At 41.1% G+C, this 19,104-nt stretch overlaps 2 protein-coding genes across 3 annotated transcripts in view; both read right to left on the bottom strand.

Moving 5' to 3' along the window:
- frmd3 (FERM domain containing 3) overlaps positions 1-7,461 on the bottom strand; it is a 52,808-nt gene extending 45,347 nt beyond the window's left edge. For both annotated transcript variants that reach the window (XM_058390498.1, XM_058390500.1), the window contains exon 1: positions 7,195-7,461. In XM_058390498.1, the coding sequence (XP_058246481.1) occupies positions 7,195-7,299 (105 nt within the window). In that variant the 5' untranslated portion in view covers positions 7,300-7,461. The remainder of the gene's footprint in view (positions 1-7,194) is intronic.
- A 2,062-nt stretch (positions 7,462-9,523) lies between these two features.
- Positions 9,524-19,101, bottom strand: gkap1 (G kinase anchoring protein 1). Its single transcript, XM_058389995.1, has 12 exons — positions 18,981-19,101; positions 18,227-18,494; positions 15,936-16,091; positions 15,726-15,803; positions 14,203-14,335; positions 14,095-14,123; positions 13,671-13,823; positions 11,813-11,899; positions 11,369-11,432; positions 11,162-11,232; positions 10,961-11,038; positions 9,524-10,189 (listed from the first exon to the last, which is right to left on the bottom strand). The coding sequence occupies exons 2-12, from the start codon at positions 18,455-18,457 to the stop codon at positions 10,148-10,150; spliced, it is 1,122 nt and encodes a 373-aa protein (XP_058245978.1). The 5' UTR covers positions 18,458-18,494; positions 18,981-19,101; the 3' UTR covers positions 9,524-10,147.
- Positions 19,102-19,104: the final 3 nt, after the last annotated feature.

Here is a 19,104-nt window from a genome sequence, read left to right as displayed (position 1 = left end):
CATAGCGGAAAATCATCAAAGGACTGGGTGGAGGATAAGAATAGCATAACGTCTATTTATAGCCACATGAAAGAATGCCTGTACCACAACACCCAATCCGGGCGCTCTCAGGACGTACACGGGGAGAACCAGAGAACCGGAGAGAGAGATACGTTTCTGCGGATGAGGCGATTCGGAATGGGTGAAACGTGAGATAAATAAAAATAGAAATGTTTAGTCGATGAATTCCGTTTTTGATATCAAAGCTGGAACAGCAAGCAAGGACAGGTCACACTGTCAAGGTTCTTGCCTCTAAGTTGCTTGATGTCCAGAACAGAAACCTAAAAGCAAGGTTAGTGCTTTTTTATTTTTATTTATTTATTTATTTATTTATTTATTTATTTAGCTACAACCAGCACTTAGTACTAGGTCAGTAATGAACTCAGAACCTACACTGACCTAATAGTTCCCCATAAGCCCTTGGTTGCTGTTGTAGAAAGGACATTATTTACATTTACATTATTTACATGTCCAGTGTCACCCAAATGAGGATGTGGTTCCCTTCTGAGTCTGGTTCCTCTCAAGGTTTCTTCCTCATATCATCACAGGGAGTTTTTCCTCGCCTCGGGCTTGCTCATTAAGGATAAATTTGAGGGAACTATAACTTAAAACTTTTTCTATGTTTCTTATACTTCTGTAAAGCCGCTTTGAGACAATGTCCATTGTTAAAAGCGCTACACAAATAAACTGAATTGAAAATTTTACCGTTATATAGCTGATGTAGTACATTGTGAATTACATTGAAATACATTGTGCAACGTTTCTCTAGGACCCTGGTGCTTACATGAAACAACACAGAGCTAAGGACTAAAGAGTACAATGTTCCAGCCATATAAAGTGCATAGTGTGCAAGCTAGCGCAAACAGTGCAAAACAGACAATACAATGCGCTACAGGACAGATACGTAAAATAGCGTTGATCAGTGTACAGACAGTGTGCATTTAGCATTGTGCAAATAAGAGGACTGTAAACAGTAAAAGGGGTTTTGTAAACATATGTACACTTACAATAGCAGCATTGAGCAAGCAAGTGAACATTTTGTCCTCAAAGTTGATGTGTTAGAAGCAGGAAAATTAGGCAAGTGTAAGGATTTGAGCGAGTTTGACAAGGGCCAAATTGTGATGGCTAGACGACTGGATGAGAGCATGTCTCATGTGGGGTGTTCCCGGTCTGCAGTGGTCAGTATCTATCAAAAGTGGTCCAAGGAAGGAACAGTGGTGAACCTGCGACAAGGTAATGGGCGGCCAAGGCTCACTGAAGCACGTGGGGAGTGAAGGCTGGCCCGTGTGATCCGATCCAACAGACGAGCTACTGCTGCTCAAACTGCTGAAGAAGTTAATGCTGGTTCTGATAGAAAGGTGTCAGAATACACAGTGCATGATAGGTCAGGGCTGTTTTAGCAGCAAAAAGGGGGACCAACACAATATTATGCAGGTGGTCATAATGTTATGCCCGGTGTTGAATGTGTGTGTGTTAGTTCGGTGCAGTTCTACGACATTTGGCAGATTGAGCAGGTCAAATCTGATTAAAATGCACGTGAATCATCATCATGTAGTACAGAAACAGTGGCAGAATAACTCTAACGCAGGTGTAGCACCCCGAAGCACCCCGAAATAAAAGATGACCGCTAGAGGGCGCTCGTCGCTGTAATGTTGATATGCAGTTGTATTGGAAAAGAAGTTATCTCAGTGTTGTGCTAGCTATGAAAAGGAAAAAATAAAGAAAATAAAGGCTCAGTTATAACAGTATAATTAATTCATTTTCTTTGAGTCATAATTTCATTAAAGATGACATTTAACTTTGTCTTTAGGATGTTGTAAAGTGAAAAGCTCCAAACTCTTGGCCGGACCGATTGCTCAGAACAAATTCACGGATAGTCCGATGTTTCTTCAGTTCCTTATTCAACTTTAGTTCCTACCTGATTTACTATTTATTTTTTATCCTGTTATATACAATCTTTCATTATATGTGTCTAGAGTCATTACGAAGACAAAGAAAGCTTGGAAGGAAGTAACAGAGGTCACTGATGCCTCTGAAGAGTGTACATAGCAAGCTTTGCTTCGCTAATCTGCCACCAAAACTGGCACGCAAATCGAATGTCATTTGTAATTTGTGTTAATTTTAGAAGCCAATACTATTACTGAACAAACAGTATAAGGTCTTGAGTGGATCCTTTGGACACCTCAGTGTAAAAGCCGACTGTTTTCAACTTACTTCTTTGACTATACCTTGGTTTCTGTTGCTTCTGCACAGTTGTGATCATCCAGAAAGAGTTCAAGTCAGAAAGCTTTTATTGTCATTTCAACCATATATACCTGACACAGTACATGGTGAAATGAGACTCCAGGACCCTAGCGCTAAATAAGACAACATAACAACATATAGCTACAATACAAATACAACTACACAGAGCTAAGGACAGAAAGTTGTCATAAAGACAACAACTCAACCTCTCAAATATGTTCATTTTTCCCCAACTGTATTTAAAACTCCTGCGCCATGATCGGCTGGTTCATGCTCACCACCAGTCCACGTTCACAAGTCAGTAAAACAGCGACAGATACATCAGAAGTGAAGCTTTACTTTCAGCGAAAATGCTTTTTTATATCAATTTTAACAGTCTAGCATTGTGAGGGGATAATTAGTAAACTAGTAGAAGAGGAAATGGGAATCATTGTAGTATAAAGAGACAGACTTTTTCAGAAGACTGCTAGAAATAACACTACTCTAAACAATTCTTAGCTTTAAATGACGGATTTTAAGCGTACACCCCCATCTAGTGTATGTATATACTGAGCCACTCTTCTGTCCAAGACCTACTTTTGCTATCATGTGCAATCCATTTTTTTCCCGTGAACCTTCTTACGTAAGCTCTGTGAACAAATGTACATCACGGTCAGACGTTCCCGTTCCCATGTTGACCATGTTCATTTGTCACTTCCCCTCATGCCTGCTGTACGCTTGCTGAGTCAGACAGAACCTGGGAGAAGTTCCAGTTAATGATGAACTGGGAAGAGTGTGTGGCCCACTGAGACAAGAGTATTTCTCATAGCTAAACATTGGCTCACTTTCATTCAGCGCTTAAGGAAAACTGACAGAACAGTCCTTTTATTACAGCGCCGGGCAGAAGTATTCACCCCTGTTGCTGTCGAAGCCCTAAATGGGACCCGGTGCGAATCAGACGTCAAGTAATTAGTTGAAAGGAATCCGTCTGAGTGCGATTAAAGTGTCATGTGATCTCTAAATAATGAAATATATAAATAAAAATGTTCCTGGAAGGCCTCCAAGCTTGTTGCTGGAACATACTGAAGAACAATGAGCTATCAAAACAAGCTCAGGGCAATGTCCTGGAAAATAAATGAGACTGATTGCAAATCCAAAAGAGCGCTTTTAAAGCTGTTAGCAAAAGGACGGGGAAAAAAATTATGGTATAACTGCAACAGAGAAGGCTGTACACCAAAAATCTGACCAGGTAATGACAATCATTCACAGATTATTGAATGTTCTAGTCTTTAAGGATCAACATATTTGATGATAGCATGGTCATAAAAACAACCAAGAGGAGAACAGTGAGCACATCACCTATAGCATGGTGAAGGAATGTGAAGCACAGTGGTGGTAGCATCGAGCTGAGAGCTACTCTTGTGAAAATATTGGCATGGTCAGCACAAAGCCAGACCTGAAACTCATGTCTGAACCACAAGAAACCTGACTGAATTACACCGGATCTGTCAGGAAGTATTGAGCAATCATTCCACACCAAAGTCTTGGAAAGTCTGAATGACTTTAGTGACTCAAGTGTATGGAAATTTCTGGCCTCAACTATAGGTAGAAACTGAATATACTTTCCCTCAGGACACATAAAGCCTGGTATATTCTATTGAACTTCCTGCCACAAAGACTATATGTTTAATTTGTCCAAGGAATGAAGCTTTCAGAGCCTCTGCTATTTCACATGCTCAGCAAAACGTCCTAAAAGGCCACAAAAGCAAGCGACCTGCATGCATAGAAATAACTGAACAAAGCGTTGAGTTTATCTCAGGTTTCTGGTCTGTTCTACTATTTCAAAAGTCTATGTGGTTTTTAAGTCCGCACATTTCCCATAACAGTCATGTCCTATGTAAATAGGCTTTTGCAGTAGAAGAAACCAGCCACAAACAAGCGCACATACTGCATATTTAAAGATCCTTACCGAAATTCAACACCTTTTCTGACGGTTTCCCTTCCCTGAGAAGAGGACTAACACACAATGCCTCTCTTTAACCAGCAGTATTATATGCACGGTGTCCAGCTCGGGACAGTGTATTACAGATACAGAGGGTAGGACAGAAACTATTAGATCAGATCGTGGGAAAAGGCAGCTGATGGGAGAGAACAGAGCAAGGATAGTCATAAAATATGCAGCAGAAATCCATCACAGGACAAGAAACCATTATGGCTTTCTGGTGATCTGAAAAATTCATTAGTCTGAAACAAAAAGGTTCCACTTTTAACAGCAAACTGCACAAAAGAGTTTTAAAGACGGGGTAGAAGCACAGTTAAGGTCATTTTCTCATAAAGAAAATGAAGAAGAGCTGACCCCAAAAAAAAGAAACACGATCTCAGTACATTCATCAGAAGGTTGCCACTCCCTTGTCTCAGTCTGCTCGTGTTACTGATTAATATTAGCAAACACTGGAGATGCTGAAGGGAACGACTTATATTTTTCAGATATGATTTTATTAATATTAGATGGGATTTAGAGTAGCAGAGGAACAAGAGAGGCTAAAAATGTTTACCAATGTTCAAGACATCCATGCCATAAAAAACATACTTGTGATTGTGGTAAATATTTTATTTGCTGGTTGCAGTCTTCCCAATATAAAACTTGCTTAGTTTGCTGACTTTTTGACACTAGCAGCATTTTCAGCAGACGTTAGCGACTGTCCTGCACTTGATAGGGTTCTAGGGGTCACATCAACGCTGCTGATTATGCAAGTTTACAGAACAGGTTTAGTCGATTCATCACTAGTGAGCGTATAAAGCCTAACACTTCTCCTAACTCATTTCCAATGACTGATTGTCGATCACCATTCCCAACAACTAATCACTCACCATCACTTTCCCCCCAACAACCAATCAATTATCACAATTTTTTCCCAACAATCAATGATCTGCACTTTTTCCCAAACAATCACTTTTTTCCCAATATCCAATCATTTAACATGACTTTTTCCAACCAACCAATCACTGACCACTATTTTTTCCCCAATATCCAATCATTTAACATGACTTTTTCCAACCAACCAATCACTGACCACTATTTTTCCCCAATATCCAATCATTTAACATGACTTTTTCCAAACAACCAATCACTGACCAGTATTTTTTCCCAATATCCAATCATTTAACATGACCTTTTCTAAACAACCAATCACTGACCACTATTTTTCCCCAATATCCAATCATTTAACATGACTTTTTCCAAACAACCAATCACTGACCAGTATTTTTTCCCAATATCCAATCATTTAACATGACCTTTTCCAAACAACCAATCACTGACCACTATTTTTTCCCAGAAACCGATCACTGATCATCATTGTTCCCACCATTCAATTTCTGATGACCATTGTTTCCAACAATTAAACACTGACCACCACTTTTTCCCAAACAACAAATCAATGATCTCCACTTTTTCCCCAAACAACCAATCACTGACCACTACTTTTTTTCAGAAACTAATCACTGATCACCATTTTTCCCACCATCCAATTTCTGATGACCATTGTTTTCAACAATTAATCAATAATCACCATTTTTTCCCCAACAACCAATCAATAATCACCACTGCTCTCAACTACTAATGACATCAATGACATCTAATCATAACAATACTGAAGAATAATAAAAATGAGTTATTCCATCTGTAACCGCTTCCTTTACACCAATGTTCCCACCATCCAATTTCTGATGACCATTGTTTTTAACAATTAATCAATGAACACCAGTTTTTCCCCAAACAACCAATCACTGATCACCACTTTTTCCCAAACAACCAATCACTGATCACCATTATTCCCACCATCCAATTTCTAATGACCATTGTTTCCAATAATTAATCAATGAACACCACTTTTTTCCATACCAACCAACAAATGATCCCCACCTTTTCCCCAACAACCAATCAGTGATCACCATTGTTCCCACCATCCAATTTCTGATGACCAGTGTTTTCAACAACCAATCAGTGATCACCACTGTTCCCAATCATTGAGTGCCACTGTTTCTAACAACCAATCAATGATCACCACTGCTCTCAACTACTAATCAATGACATCTAATCATGACAATATTGAAGAATGATAAAAATGAGTTATTCCATCTGTAACCGTTTCCTTTACACCAATATCCCTGAACACTCACTATCAACAACTAGTTTGTGGTTCCATATCCAAAGATCTCTTCTTTCTACAACAAAGTTCTTCTCAATATATTCTTAATGTAAGACATTTCGATATGCCACTGATCTTGACAAATCACTGAATATGCAAATTAGCCTACGACCTCATTTGGTGACTTATTAAGCATGCAACACTGATTAAAACACGGCTTGTTTTTTTTTTGTTTCTGATCATTTGCAAGCATTAATGGTTTAGAGTATGTTGATTCAGCTTGGAAAGACACAAATTCAGGGATGTGGCTTAAGCTCCAATGAATAAACACAATAATAATAATTAAACAGTTAATCAGTATTGATGAAATGCAGTCATTCTGTGCTGCTGAGGGGCAAAATACATTCAACAACAATTGGTGACATGACTGGGATGTAAATTGTCTCTCAGACCCACCTAAACCCCCAGACTTAAAGAGCATTGGAGGAGCAGCATCTTATTACCTTGCTTATTGTAAGATCCTTCCAATTTAACGTTATTATGATAAGCTAGAATCCAATACTATCCCATTAAGATATCTAATGCTGTGCAGTTTGGTGAGTGCGCGTGAACATAAAAGGCAAAAAAACTGACGAATCATCAGCAGGTTCACCTCCAACAGTAAACAAGCTGGACTCATTGTGAACCCCACAGTCATCTAAAAACACGTGCTAGAAACACATGGGATATATATTTTTTCCCAGATAAACATAGCCATGGCGTCTCCTTGGGTCGCGCGTACCTGGATGCTGCAGGCGATCTCCGAGTCGTCCAGCAGGCGCACGGTGCAGTGGATCTCCCGGCTGAGCGAGGACACGCTCGGGCTCCGGAGGCGCAGCATTTTCATGGCTCTGGATCCTACATACCGGAAAGCGGGGCCTCGGCGCCTCTCATGCGCACAGACAGCGCGTGCACTCGGTAACGATCACGGTGCATTCGCGGTCAGGAGTGCTGTGCGTGCTGTGATGCTCCAACACTGCTCATGATGCTGGGAGCAAATCTGCAAATCCTTCCTCTCCGTCTCTCTCTCCCCCCCTCCTATCTGGGTTGCCAGATTTGACTCATTCGCAATCATTTTATTTTAATCATTTGAAAACCACTGACTAGCTATAAACAAATTCTTATTGTATTGTACTTCATAGTATTCTTATGTTTCCCTATAATTAAAAGCGTATTTATAGTGCAAGAGGTTTACAAAGATCGAGTTGAGTCGAAAGGTTATAATTCGCCAATCTGGCAACTCTTTCTGTTGACGTAAGTGTCCCGAGTCCAGCATACAGCGCACGGGAAAGAGGGAAAATGGAAAAAAGATGAGCTTTTACTCTAGCAAAACTCATTTTTTTTAACTTAATGCTGTTAATATTTAAGTTGTAAAAGGCCAGGTTTTTATCAGTGTGACATTTAAACTTATATTTATTTGACCGCGTGCACAAGTTCAGCATCACCAACAGCGCTGGTCATCATCGGGTCACGTGACATACCACCGCTAACTGCAACGCATCTATCCAACATGTTCTTATATACATTATAGACAAACAGTTTCAACACTCACAATTCACTTGTTCAAAAGAAACTGCAATTAAAATAAAACTGGAGTTTGTCCTTTTGTCTTTTTCAGAGAAAAATGCGTACAATAAGAATTTATCCACTTATTTTTAACCTAGTGTGTAATAAATGTGATGAATACACTAACCACTAACACTCTCACTCTCTCAGGCATAACATTATGAACACAGAGGTGAAGTGAATAACACTGATGATCTCCTCATCATGGCAGCTGTTAGTGGGTGGGATATATTAAGCAGCAAGTGAACATTTTGTCCTCAAAGTTGATGTTAGAAGCATGAAAAATTAACAAGAGTAAGAATTTGAGAGAGTTTGAATTGAAGGGCCAAATTGTGATGGCTAGACCACTGGATCAGAGCATCTCCAAAACTGCAGCTCTTGTGGGGTGTTCCTGGTCTGCAGTGGTCAGTATCTATCAAAAGTGGTCCCAGTGGTGAACCGGTGACAAGGTCATGGGCGGCCAAGGCTCGCTGATGCACATGGAGAGCGAAGGCTGGCCCGTGTGATCCGATCCAACAGGCGAGCTACTGTTACTCAAATTGCTGAAGAAGGTAATGCTGGTTCTGATAGAAAGGTGTCAGAATACACAGTGTATCACAGTTTGTTGTGTATGGGGCTGCATAGCCACAGACCAGTCAGGATGCCCATGCTGACCCCTGTGCAATGTCGAAAACGACAACAATGGGCAAGTCAGCATGAGAGCAATGGAAGAAGGTGGCCTGATCTGATGAATCACATTTTCTTTTACATCGCGTGTATGGCCGGGTGCGTATAATTCACTTATTAGGGGAATTTATGACACCAGGATGAAGAAGTCAAGCCGGCGGAGGCAGTGTCATGCTTTGGGTTATGTTCTGCTGGGAAACCTTGGGTTCTACCATCCATGTGGATGTTACTTTGACACATACCACCTATCTAAGCATTGTTGCAGACCATGTACACCCTTTCATTGAAACAGTATTTCCTGATGGCAGTGGCCTCTCTTGACAGGATAATGCACCATGCCACAAAGCAAAAATGGTTTAAACGAGTTTGAGGTGTTCACTTGGCCTCCAAATTCTCCAAATCCAATCAAGCGTCTGTGGGATGTGCTGGACAAACAAGTCCGATCCAAGGAGGCCCCACCTCACAACTTACAGGACTTAAAGGATCCGCTGCTAACATCTTGGTGCCAGATACCACAGCACACCTTCAGGGATCTAGTGGAGTCCATCCCTTGACAGGTCAGGGCTGTTTTGGCAGCATAATGGGGACAAACACAATATTAGGCAGGCAGTCATAATGTTATGTTTGATCAGTGTGCATAAACATGTTTTTCTCTCTTTACACATGTTGAAAGATTACAAACTATTTTTTTTGTCCATGTTGTTCTCTTAATTCAGCAAAATCATACAGAATACACCATTATATTAGATGTTTGGCTTTAATAAACAGGTCTGTGAAAAGACAAGAACTCTGCTTCAACCCACCCAGCTCATGAACAAAGACAAAAAAACGATAAACCGTTTATTCTTTGAAAAAGTAGATTGGCGTCTTTATTAAAAAGAACTTAAAAGTACACCCTTCCACTCTTAGTGAAGTACAGAGTAAAGTGGATGGTTCACTTTGTGGATGAAATGCCCTGGCACTTTTTATCAGCAGCAGCTGGCAGACCATTCCAGACAAAATGACACAAGACACTAAATTGTGTTAGTAGAAGTTGCTCATTTATACTGATTTAGTCCTGTTTGTGGCTCAGGATGGATCCTGGGTCCAGCTTTTATCAACAATATAAATCTTGCTCAGTGACAGCATTTATAATAGCATAAAGTGAATGTCAGCAGTTCGTAATGCTTCTGGGAAACTCAAACCCTGGTTAAATCACATCATATCCACCAGCCACTGCACATCACTCAAAATACCAAGCAAATACTGAATCCTTCTTTCAAAAGAAAAGAACAAAATACAGAAGTTTCTGGATGATTTCTAAACCTAGCAGCACAAAGGCAACCCACATAATCGTTATGAAGCAAATAAGACTACAGTCATGGAGAGACAGGAAGATGTATGTATGTGTGTGCGAGATGAGCTGAGCTGAACAAGTGGGGTGTGTGTTAGCTGGAGAATAAAACTGTTCATAATGTCCATCTTCATAAATCTCCCTCTGATCCTTTCTTGCCCTTCCGGTTGGTCTGAGGAAGAGGAGGAGAAGTTGTTGTTAGCTCACGTATTGGACATTCACTTAAAGTACAGAAATAAACATCCAAATCATCATGTTCCATCAGTGGAGGGAAATAAAAACCATTTCCTGTGTTAAAATTTGAGCCACACATAGTTTATCATCTTCACCAAAACGCACACATCTGATGCTGCTGCTGGAGACTGAATTATATCCCATGTGCTGTTTAGATCACAGTCACATGCTGTACAATTTTCACTACAAGCACAGCTGCAACCTCATAACCTCCTGTTAGAAGGCAGCCAGGTGTTGGGCAGATGTCATGCCATTAAACCTCACCCAAAGCCCGTACATGTAACTCGAACAGAGGATTAAAAACAGTTCTCACGTCAGACATCTACGTGCAGCCAAGCTTGCAGATGCAACCAGGTTTTTGGACTGAAAATATTCTGCCATTAACCTTCACCCAAAGCCTTTAAATGCAAGACAACCCAATCATAAACAATCTAACAACAGCTATTACAGTGGGTGTGAGTCTCTAATCTGTACGCAAACAATACTAGTTTTTTCCCCTGCTTATAAAATCCACAAAAAGCCTTTATTATTGCAGCAGGTTATAAAAAGCCAATGAGACAAACGAACAAAATGAAACTTCTTTCTCACAAAGCGGTTGCTCTTATTACCATCTCTGGAAAAATAAAGAGTTTGTTCTGTTCTGAATGTGCAGGAGAAAAGCACTTACGCAGCGGTGGACGGATTTGACACAGATTAAATCGGCACTTACTTGATGTTTCGGTTGTTCCGACTGTAATCCCTTCACCTTTGACCTCTCTTGTTCTAATGACGTATGCAGTAACGTCACCTGAGCGATGGAAACAAAAAGGAAACGCAGTCGTCATTTAGTCATCACCTAACAATGGTCATCCTACTTAATTCAACATGTACGTGGGATTCATTTTCAGATGAAATGGAAACTCGTACATACCTGTTTTGTCAGCTCCTCTTTGATATTCAGAAGCTCCTCTACTTGCTGCAAGATTTCCGCTTTGTCTTTCACTGAACGAGACATTTATTGTAGCGTAAACGCATTAGGAAGGTTTGCCGGAGCCTGCGTGATTTAATTTACAATTCTCCCCATCCTGCTAGCGCTGTGTAATGTGATTGAGTGTGTTGATGTGTATTGTGTACTTACTCTCGCCTTGTTGAAGCATTTTGAGTAACTGGGCATTTCTTGCCTTCACTTCTTTATATCTCTCCTGGAGAATAAATAAATAAATAAATATATATATATGAATGGTCAGAAATCTAATACACACTATTTTAACATAATTCTTTTTCACTGAAATGAGAAGGACCTGTAAGACAAAGTAAACAAGACTCTCTCTCTTTCTATATATATATATATATATATATATATAATTCTTATGCTTTTCATTAACATTTACAAACTACAGGTGTCCAGCATGTCTACAGGTGTCCAGCATGTCTACAGGTGTCCAGCATGTCTACAGGTGTCCAGCATGTCTACAGGTGTCCAGCATGTCTACAGGTGTCCAGCATGTCTACAGGTGTCCAGCATGTCTTGTGTTTCTTTGCCCCACATTCTGAGTCAGGGGGTTATTGCGAATGAGCTTACCTCCCACTGAGAAATGGTCTTCTTCAATTTTTCTATTTCCTGGTCTTTCTTTTCCAGCTCAAACTTTAACTGTTCAGTTCTTACATCCTGAAAGGAGGGAATGAAAAAGAATGTTGATATACTGAGAATCAGGTCAAATCCAAGCAGGCAGAGACAGAGAGAGAGAGAGAGAGAGGAGAAAGTGATGAGAGAGAAAGACAAAGAGACAGACAAATAGGGAAACAGAGTGAGAGAGAGAGAGAGCGAGAGAGAGGAGAGACATGAGAGAGAGACAGACAGGGAGAGAGACAGACAAATAGGGAAACAGAGTGAGAGAGAGATGACAGATAGACAAATAGGGAAACAGAGTGAGAGAGAGAAAGCAAGAGAGAGGAGAGACATGAGAGGGAGACAGACAGGGAGAGAGACAGACAAATAGGGAAACAGAGTGAGAGAGAGATGACAGACAAATAGGGAAACAGAGTGAGAGAGAGAGAGAGCGAGAGAGAGGAGAGACATGAAGAGAGAGAGACAGACAAATAGGGAAACAGAGTGAGAGAGAGAGAGATGACAGATAGACAAATAGGGAAACAGAGTGAGTGAGAGAGAGAGAGAGGAGAGAGAGAGAGAGAGAGAGAAAGAGACAGACAGGGAGAGAGAGACAAATAGGGAAACAGAGTGAGAGAGAGAAAGCAAGAGAGAGGAGAGACATGAGAGGGAGACAGACAGGGAGAGAGACAGACAAATAGGGAAACAGAGTGAGAGAGAGAGACAGACAAATAGGGAAACAGAGTGAGAGAGAGAGATGACAGATAGACAAATAGGGAAACAGAGTGAGTGAGCAAGTGAGAGAGAGAGAGAGAGAGAGAGAGAAAGAAAGAGACAGACAGGGAGAGAGACAGACAAATAGGGAAACAGAGTGAGAGAGAGAGAGAGAGAGAGAGAGAGAGAGAGATGACAGACAAATAGGGAAACAGAGTGAGTGAGAGAGAGAGAAAGAAAGAGGAGAAAGAGAGAGAGAGAGATGATGAGAGAAAGACAGAGACAGACAAATAGGGAAACAGAGTGAGTGAGTGAGAGAGAGAGAGAGGGGAGAAAGTGATGAGAGAAAGACAAAGAGACAGACAAATAGGGAAACAGAGTGAGCGAGTGAGAGAGAGAGAGAGAGAGAGGAGAGACATGAGAGAGAGACAGACAGGGAGAGAGACAGACAAATAGGGAAACAGAGTGAGAGAGCGAGAGAGAGAGAGAGAGAGAGAGAGAGAGAGAGGGGAGAAAGAGATGAAGAGAGAAAGACAGAAACAGAGAGACTGGGAGAGAGACAGAGAGACAGAGACAGACAAATAGGGAAACAGAAAAAGAGAGAGAGAGAGAAACAAAATTAAACAACAAAATCCTTAGCATATGTCTGTGACAGCAGACTGTTTTAGCAGTGTGTGTGGAAGCAGTGAGTCCTTTACTTGTTGGTTTCTATCAGCACATAAGACCAGCGCTTTGGGAATTCCCAGGTTAAAGTTGACCAGGATAAAAACAAAATCAATGCAAATTAAATCGGAGAGTATTTGCTACCAGAACCCAATGTGTATCCTTTACACCACCCTGAGCCCTTTCCACTTCGGTGGACTGCCTTTTCTGCTCCCATATTGCTGTAAAATTATTCAAAAAGTAAATTCTACATCTAAACTGTACATGCACCTTAACCCATCAGACTGAATGTATAATATTAGAATCTACGGTGTGTACAGTGTCCGAGGCTTAAATGTATGACTCACGTAGTAAGCGAGCTCAGTAAGAGCACTTCTAAAAACACTCATGCCTGACCCGTGAGTGGGATTTCAAGTGCTTTGAAGTTTCATGAACACCTGACCGTGTCTCTGACCTGTTCTTGTTCAGAGGAGGTGTTAACCTCTTGACCTGCGCTACAGCTGTACTGCTCTCGACGCTTGTCCCTCTGTACTATTCGGGTTACGTCGTCCTCTAGTTGGTTAAAGAATCTCTTTTCGTGCGCCGCTGTGTTTCCGGGTTTAGGCTCCTGACAGAATGATGGGGAGAGAGAGAGAGAGAGAGAGAGAGAGAGAAAAAATGGTCACTGATAAGAAATATATGCCTCCTAATAGAACTGCTCACTACTTCTGTATTATACATCAGTACAGTGACATCAATTCCATTTACTCTATGTAAGGGTGCATTACATCTCAGCTAAAATACAAGCCTGATCCATTGTATGCATCAATCCCAATCCTGATCACACAGTGATTTCACCATCAGTTCCTATGCTTGTATCTACCTACACTGAAACTCACCTCTCTGTCTGGCCTCTTACTCGGTGGATCTGCAATAGAAAGGCTCAGTTAGCATGTCTCTCTCGCATCTCTCTCTGTCACGTGTACACAAACAAAACTCACTCTCACCCATGTTTCCCTCCTGCTGAAAGTCTTTCAGAGACACTGTGATGCGTTTGTCTTTCCCCTGCTGGTTCTTTTTCTTCTCTTTCTTCCCTCCTCCTTTGGCTTTGGGTGATGCGGTTTCAGCGCTCACAGCATCCTGCACACAGTGATGTCAAGTAATCAAAGCTAGATATATACCGATCAGGCATAACATTATGACCAACTGCCTAATATTGTGTTGGTCCCTCTTTTGCTACCACAACAGCCCTGACCCATCGAGGCATGGACTTCACTAGATCCCTGAAGGTGTGCTGTGGTATCTGGCACCAAGATGTTAACAGCAGATCCTTCAAGTTGCGAGGTGGGACCTCCATGGATCGGACTTGTTTGTCCAGCACATCCCACAGATGCTCGATTGGATCGAGATTTGAGGAATTTGGAGGCCAAGTTTAAACTTCACCTTAAACTTCTTGTTGTGCCATTTTTTTGCTTTGTAGCATGACACATATACTGTTTCCATGAAAGTGTGTACATGGTCTGTAACAATGCTTAGGTAGGTGGTACATGTCAAAGTAACATCCACATGGATGGTAGAACCCAAGGCTTCCCAGCAAAACATTGCCCAAAGCATGACACTGCCTTGGCAGTCCATGACCCTGTCGCCGGTTCACCACTGTTCCTTCCTTGGACCACTTTTGATAGATACTGACCACTGCAGACCGGGAACACCCCACAAGAGCTGCAGTTTTGGAGATGCTCTGATCCAGTGGTCTAGCCATCACAATTTGGCCCTTGTCAAACTCACTCAAATCCTTACGCTTGTCCATTTTTCCTGCTTCTAACACATCAACTTTGAGGACAAAATGTTCACTTGCTGCCTAATATATCCCACCCACTATCAGGTGCCATGATGAGGAGATCATCAGTCTTATTCACTTCACCTGTCAGTGCTCATAATGTTATGCCTGATATAACATAGTTCTGTATTAAGAGATGAAAAAAGCAGATATATGGTTGAACACTCTGCAGTTGTAGTTTATCAAAAGCAATAAAAAAGAACCAATTTCTGTTAGTGTTTTTTGACAGCTGAAAAACAAACAAGAAATATAAATATATTTATATTTTATATATGAAATATAAGGAGGTCACCATTTGAATTTGTTAAACAAAGTGAATGACTGATGAGAAAGCACCTGAGTGACCGAGTGAATGATTGAATGGTCAACCAACTAAGTAACCGAGTTTCATGAGGCTCTGCATTTAAAGAAATCCTTTTATTTATTGTTAACATTGCTTTGGTATTAAACCAGCAAAATAAAGATTTATATAGCACCTTTTGTGTCACTTTAACATGTTGACCTTCTGTAGCTCCCGGTCACAGCAGCGGCTCATCCGTTCCTCATATTTAATTTTGGCACAGCAGAATCCCTTTCTGATGCAACTATCCCATTTTATCCAGGCTTGGGACCAGCATTAAGGTACAAGTAAGATAAGAAACAAAAACTTTGGTTTTTGTTGCTTAAAGGTTTGTTGGTAAAGGTGCTTACCTTTTTCTGTTGCTCAAACTCTAGTTTACTCAGCATTAATGCCTTTTCCAGGTCTGCCTCGTACAACTCGCTGGTCAGCTGTAAACAGACATATATATATATATATAATGTTGACAGAAATATATCATCCCCTGAGTAAGACAAGCACTGGAAGACACTAAAGTCTGATGTGAGAATCCGAGAGTCAGACTACAGAGCAGATGTTTTTACCCGCTCATCTCTCTGTTTCCACTCCTGCCAGCTTTCCTGTGGAGCGGACGTGCGGTCACTGGAATTAAGCAGCTCGTTGGCTAAACCCTGCAGCGTCAAGGTAGATGGAGGTGCCGAGGATTTTTGAGGCAGCTTCTTAAAGGCAAGGTTCCTGAGCTGCAAAAAAGCGAAGGAATCTCTTGACCATTAACATACAATCCATCCTGTAAAGCTTGATATAAAGATATCAAAACTTACAGCCTTGTTGTATAAAAAAAGCTTCAATTGAATATTTCTACAAGATTATACTTACTTACTTTTTAGGGTTAAGTGTATTTTTTCACAAACACTTCATAGGTTAGTATAAGGAGGGTGGGGGGGTGGATCACCTTGAAAAGCTGAAGCTGAGGATTTTATACATGACTATGAAATAAAGCACACAGCAAAATGCCATAAACCTACCTAAGAGTACAAACTGGTGATGATGCCTTCATCCAAAGTGGCTTACATTCGAGACTCACCACCTAATTCCCCCAATAGCCTGATAGCCAAATGCCTGAACCACTGAGCCGTCACCGTCGAGCAGGAACAAACTAACAGATACTCAACACCAGTCTTGAAAAGATTTAACATATTTATATTTAATAACTTCACTGGCCATGCTTAGATTCTAAAAAGCATATCCAGTATATTTGTGTGATATTTCAATAGACTGCTCTAACGTGTGCAGACTATCCCAAATATTGCACGTGTGCAGACTATCCCGTATCCACACTGAAACACCTTCAACAGCAGAAACGTTATGATTCAATAAAGAGTTTCAACTCCATAGTAGTACATTTTCATTTAGTTTTCCCTGAAATACAGTGTGTCAGGAAAAAAACATTGTTCTTTTGTATTTCAAAACAGGTTTATGAGATCATGTGTAGTATGTCTTCATCCTCTAGTGCCTCCTAACTATCGCCAATCGATGACAGTATCATCTGTGCTTATGAAAAAATAAAAGCAGTGGCTGTGGCTAGACTTCTTGTGCTCACGTTACATCATTACAACGGGGGAAAAAATTACCGAAAGCTGTTTACAAGCCTGTTGTAGCTGCATTATAATTTGATTTGTGTTTTTTTCTTTTTCTTTTCAGGTCAAGAATGCTTGCAAAACTATAATCAACACTATAAATAAACCTAACAGGTTATTATTTAAAGATAATTTCATATAAACTAAACAGTAGCAGATTTACTTAAGTGATTTCTAATGCTGTGAAGTCACCCAGATAAACACCATGCTGCGTAGGTCTGTTTTTTTCCCCCCATGCTTTGAAGAGGGAAGTTAAAGGTGTCAGAGAAAGAGGTTTTGTTGGTCTGCTTCAGATGGCAGGGTTGACATAGGATGCAAAGTAGGCACTAGATACACTATATTGCCAAAAGTTTTGGGACACCCCTGCAAATCATTGAATTCAGGGGTTGGGCTTGACCCTTTAGTTCCAGTGAAAGGAACTCTTAATGCTTCAGCATACCAAGACATTTTGGACAATTTCATGCTCCCAACTTTGTGGGAACAGTTTGGGGATGACCCCTTCCTGTTCCAACATGACCGCACACCAGTGCACAAAGCAAGGTCCATAAAGACAAGGATGAGTGAGTTTGGTGTGGAGGAACTTGACTGGCCTGCACCTCAACCTGATAGAACACCTTTGGGATGAATTAGAGCGGAGACTGCGAGTCAGGCCAACATTCTCATCCAACATTCGAGCTTCTAGAGGAAGGGTCAAAATTTCCCATAAACACACTCCTAAACCTTGTGGAAAGCCTTCCCAGAAGAGTTGAAGCCGTTATAGCTGCAAAGGGCAGCTCCATATCACATTCATGTGCATGTAAAAGCAGACGTCCCAGTTTTGGTCTGGCTCACAGTCTCCTCTCTAATTCATCCCAAAGGTGTTCTATAAGGTTGAGGTCAGGACTCTGAAGTTCCTCCACACCAACTCGCTCATCCATGTCTTTATGGACCTTGCTTTGTGCACTGGTGTGCGGTCATGTTGGAACAGGAAGGGGTCATCCCTAAACTGTTCCCACAAAGCTGGGAGCATGAAATTGTCCAAAATGCTTTTGTATGCTGAAGCATTAAGAGTTCCTTTCACTGGAGCTCCCCTTTGAACCAGCAATGATTTGCAGCGGTGTCCCAAAACCTTTGTCAATATCGTGTATAACAAAGACTCCCTTGTGATGGGACAACATCTGACCAGAAAAAGAAAAATATTTAACCACATAATAACTCAACAGACCACAGATTTCAAGACGGACTTGTCCTTTGGTCACCTCATTGGTCTCACTTTGCTGCTGCTCCTTCTTCCGTTTCTTCTTGTCTTTCTTTTTGTCAGTGTTCTGGTTGTTCTTGGCACCGGCAGATTTCCCTGCGCGTGAGGATTTGCCGGTTTCTCGAGAGGATTTGGCTTTTCCCGTGTCGGAGTCGGTGTCCGAGTCGGAATCCACCTGCAGCAGGGCGAAGCGCGAGGCTGTGGTCGGGACCGAGATCAAGGTTGATGCCATGATGGAGCCGGAATGAAGATGTGCTGCTGTGGTAGGTCTGGAATAAACAGGTCAGAGACATGACATTTCCGATTACACCCGTTAACGTAGACGAGGAAGGATGATGTCATGGCTCTGCGAGGATAAATCAGCAGGGCTGCCCAGTCATGACATACACTAGAACACTGGGTCTTCAATACAGATGCTAACATGGACCTCACAGCTATAAAACATTTCACTTCTTTTTAAAATATTAACAAATTTCACGTGTTAGTTTGGTCCACCATAAACACGTGTGAGTGTGTTCCGTATTTAAGTAAAATAAAACACGCGCTATTAATTACTCGAGCTGCTAATAACGCTAATATCCTTTGCTAGCTAGCAAACTAGCTCACCGCGCCTCCACTTTACATTACTAAGCACTCTTCGAAAAAAAACATTTTTTTGCGTAAGCATTTTATCGACATAGTTTATATCAAATGCTTCCCAAACATCGCCTTATATTAACTAGAACAATGCCTAAACAACACAAATAAACTTTCACCTCTTGGAAGTCTCGTGCAGTCGCTGTAGGTTACTGCAAACTGTGCGCAACAGTCTCTACGGGAGCCGGAATGGGTCAAATGCGGTTTTTATTTATTTTGTTAGCAGCAAAGCGTTGCGACACA

Source organism: Hemibagrus wyckioides, linkage group LG05, assembly GCF_019097595.1.
Source record: "Hemibagrus wyckioides isolate EC202008001 linkage group LG05, SWU_Hwy_1.0, whole genome shotgun sequence".
Classification (NCBI taxonomy): Eukaryota; Metazoa; Chordata; class Actinopteri; order Siluriformes; family Bagridae; genus Hemibagrus; species Hemibagrus wyckioides.
This window is presented reverse-complemented; position numbering and strand designations above follow the sequence as displayed.